Genomic DNA, 3,807 nt, shown 5'->3' on the forward strand with positions numbered 1-3,807 from the left:
CCTCCACTCGCTCTGACCCAACCCAAATCCAGTTGAGTCACTAGCTCTTAATACTCATCTCCCTGCTCTTTATTCCAATTTCGTCTCCCTCCAGAAGGTTCTGCGCGACTCGCAAATGTGAATACAACTGAAAGGTGACAAATACCAAGGTTCCCAGTGTACAGCCTTGATTTGTGGAGGACAACCAAATCACTCCACTTGAAGTGGCGGGTCAGAGGTGTCTCAGCCCTTCGTTCCCGGGTAGGAGACCCCAGGCGCCTCACACGGAGCTTTTCCCTGTTGCCCCACTCCGCTGCTAGTCTCCACTCAACACACACTCGTCCTCCGGGCCGAAATCCTGGGTTCCGGGTGTCTTGCCTCTGTTAGCCCTTCATCCCGCCAACTGCCCGAGCCGAGCCTCCGCCCCCTTCGTGATCTGAGAAGCTCAGAATCTCCCACCGCTAGGTCTTCGCCCAGTCTCTCCCCTCCTCCTCAACCCCTCTCCCCTGACGGGCGGGCCCTGTCCGGCTGCCCTTCCTCACCCTTTCATCTTCCCTGCCTGCTGAGGCCGTTGTTACCACCGATATCAACGCCGTTGTCGTCGCCGCCCTGAGCTCTCAGCGACCTGAGCTCAGGCCACTCAACCTCACAAGCCGGCCTCCCCACCTAGGGCAGGGAGCTGAGCGGGTGACGGAGGCCACGAGAGTGGAGCGCGGCCCTGCGTCTCCGGAGGGGGCGGGAGTCTCTCCCGCCGCCGCACTGGTGCCGCCGCTTCTGCACACGTGCACACGGGGCACTTCGCTCCTGCCCGCCACCGCCAGCCAGACCCGCCGCCGCACTGTGACCTTTCACCCCGCCCCCTCTGCGCGCCGGCGCGTCGGCCGCCTCGCGCGCAGCCGCATTGCTGGCCTCCGCGCACCCTTCCCCCTCCACTTCAAGACCTCCATTTTTCTACGGGGCTGTGTCTTCTGGCGTCATCTTCCTCCTCCTACCCCTTACGACACTACTTGTGGGGCTGGCTCGGTAGGCCTTGGCGGTAAAATCTGGACTTTTCTGTCCCTCCCTCACCTCTCCTACGTCAGTAAGGTCAATCTTCTGTGACTCTGTACTTTCCAGTTGGTAGTCTCCCTAATGACCTTCAAACGCTCCTATCTAACAAGATTTTATAAAGTTGGTTCTTCTAAATGTAAAGTCTGTGGAAAACTCAGTAAAAGGTATTTTTAAGACAAACGTAATTAACAATTGCCCGGATTGCTTGGCTTTCGCCCAGCATGCTTCAAGTTTTGAGATCACGTGATTGCCCCAAACTAAGCTTGGGATTTTACCGGCGGGCGCCAGAGAGACGGAACTCCATCGCCATTTCCGGTCCCTAGATCATGGCGTGAACGTCACTTCCTCACCAGTGCACTTTAACCCGTTCTGCCCACGCTTCCTGCGTCGTACTTCACAACATAATCTTTACGAAAGTTTTTTTTCTTAAAATTTATCGCAACAAAATCAGTGTTCAAACAATCCGTAAAAATGCAGGCCTCCAAGATGTAGTGCACCCGGCTAGCGACGTCAGGGCGGAGCTCAAGGTCACATGACTACGTAGACCCGCCCCCCACCCCCTCTGCAGCTGAAGGCTTCCCCTCCGTCAGTGACAGAGCCTTCGGGTGCGTGATCACTTGTGGTTCTGCACCTCGCGCGTTGGCAGGTGAGCGGCGACCAGTAACCGGCGGCTGGTGGGGATAATAGAAGGGATGGGAGGAGGAAAATAGGGAGAGTGAATGGCGGCCTTCGCTGTACCGAGCTTCCTACCCACTGTCATCCAGCAAGGAGCTCATTTCTCCAGTTCTCCTGATCTCCGCTCCCCCCAACTAAATCCTACCCGCTCCCCCCCGCACCCAATCCAGCATCCTGGGGGTTGAGATGTCTACTTTTCTCGGGGTTGGGGGTGAGTGCAGCCATTATGGTTCCCTTTTCAGAGTCTTTAGGGCTTCGGGTAGTGGGATTGGTTCAGCCATTACTTGGGGTCTGCAATAACCTCCAGATCCCAATCCCAAAGCCCATTCTTTGGCAGAGGTCCTGCACCATCTTTACCTTCAGCTTGGGGCTGGGGAGCGGGAAGGTAAAAACCCTGGAGGCAGAGGCGTCTCCGGTGAGACTGGCTTGGGAAAGAATGACACTCACGTCGCCTTCACTGCGGAGTCACTGTAAAGCCTGCTTCCGAACGTGCTTTCTCAGTAATTCTGATTTTTTATCTGCTATTCTTGCGGGAGACGTTCTATAGGTGTTCACATGCTTTGGATAGGACTGGAAAGGTGAAAGCAGGCCTTTTACCTTTCTTTTCTCTGATTTTATGTGCAAGAAGAGAGAGAATAGTTGAGAGAATAAAGATGTACTAGCTTCAAAACAGGAGGTGTTAATACGACAGTCTCGGTTGAATGGGGAGGCGTTGAAAGATGGTGTTGCAGTGTGGTGGTCTGCAGGAGAACCAAGCTAGCTTATGGGAAAATGATGAGGTTTCATTGAAAGGGAACTAATTCTTTAGAAACTAATTGGGCTGGAATATAATTAAATCGAGTGTGTTTGACCGTAAACTTAAAGGAGGTTAAGTCGAAATATTGCTGACTTCATATTTTATGGCTTTGACATCCTCGTTTGCCATTTCTCCCTAAAATCCTACTCGATTGCCACTCCCAATCAATTCCTTGAGCAGTGGTAAATTTATTTTAAGTAGCACTTGTGTCCCTCCTTAGCTTTCCCCATTTGTAAAACTCTAGGTGACCTCTTCAGATTTTGATGAATAGTATTTTGTGAAAATACAGAATTATTTTGCTTAGGTTTTTTCCAGCCCATTGTACTGCTGTTTCATTGGCAATGTAGTAACCAATGTTTTGACCCCAAACAATGTGCTTTAGGGAAGAATGTTTTTCAGTTTGGTGTTTAAACTCTTTTATTTATACTGAAAACTTAGGAAGTCTCTTGGTTTTTTTAATTGAAAGTCCTGACATAAATTACGAAATTGATTTTAAAATGTAAATTTTTAACCTGAAAAATCATATTCTTGGTTAAATCTTTGTATTCTAACCAATGTAATTGAATCCATTAAAAAGACGGCTGAAAAGTGAGAAAGTTGGAATCGTTATTTTTGAGTGTTGGATGTTACTTTTTGTTTTGTTTTTCTGTATCTTCCAAATTCTCCACGATAAGCTGGTCTTATTTTGTTAAGAGAAACAAAAAATTAAATTCTAGAATAATAGCAATTTAGCAAAACTTCCCTTCCCACAGTGACAGTCTACCAAATTAGACAAATTCCTTATTTGTCCTAGAGGTTAAAACCAGTCCTGTCTGGGTGAGACGAAAATGGGAAAGAGAAAACCAACTAAAAAGCAATGAGTACTAGGGGTGGAAATGTTAGTATGAAAGAGATTGAATGACTTTGCAGTTTTACTTCACAATTCTCCAATTTTAGAGAACTTATGAAAGCAATAACTTAGACCACTAACGGAATTTGAAAGATTAGTAGCAGTAATTGGTGACTAAATTGCTATTAAAGTTGAATATTAAAAAAAAATAATAAAAAGCTTTGACATACATACAGTTTACACACACAAGTAATTTGAAGTTTGGAAGCCATTTCTTAGACTAGCTTTATCAGTTGATGAATATTACATGTAGAAATCTTAACATTCATTAGGGAATTTTGTTGTAGTTCAGTATTAAATGACACACAGGATTTTTGTGTTAGGGTCACTGACATCTCTTGTGTGCATAGTCTGAGGGGTTTTTTTTTTTCTTATATTCCATTGCCTTTATAGGTTATTGCCACCACCAAGAATGCTT

General features: G+C 47.2%; 2 protein-coding genes across 12 annotated transcripts in view; one reads left to right on the forward strand and one right to left on the reverse strand.

Annotated features, from left to right (window-relative positions):
• The window catches only part of NAA50 (N(alpha)-acetyltransferase 50, NatE catalytic subunit), a 24,123-nt gene extending 23,312 nt beyond the window's left edge, over positions 1–811 (reverse strand). Inside the window, exon 1 of one of the 2 annotated variants that reach the window (XM_006905469.3) lies at positions 522–811. In XM_006905469.3, coding sequence (XP_006905531.1) covers positions 522–529 — 8 coding nt within the window. In that variant the 5' untranslated portion in view covers positions 530–811. The remainder of the gene's footprint in view (positions 1–521) is intronic. The other variant, XM_006905468.3, reaches the window with a different exon arrangement.
• Positions 812–903: 92 nt separating this feature from the next.
• The window catches only part of ATP6V1A (ATPase H+ transporting V1 subunit A), a 52,435-nt gene continuing 49,531 nt past the window's right edge, over positions 904–3,807 (forward strand). For 3 of the 10 annotated variants that reach the window (XM_025051306.1, XM_025051299.1, XM_025051304.1), the window contains exon 1: positions 1,036–1,675. The gene's annotated coding sequence lies outside the window, so the exon portion shown is untranslated. Of the gene's footprint in view, positions 1,003–1,035; positions 1,676–3,807 lie in introns of those variants that run through there. The other 7 variants (XM_015595354.2, XM_006905470.3, XM_006905471.3 and 4 more) reach the window with 4 other exon arrangements.

Source organism: Pteropus alecto, unplaced genomic scaffold, assembly GCF_000325575.1.
Source record: "Pteropus alecto unplaced genomic scaffold, ASM32557v1 scaffold270, whole genome shotgun sequence".
NCBI lineage: Eukaryota > Metazoa > Chordata > Mammalia > Chiroptera > Pteropodidae > Pteropus > Pteropus alecto.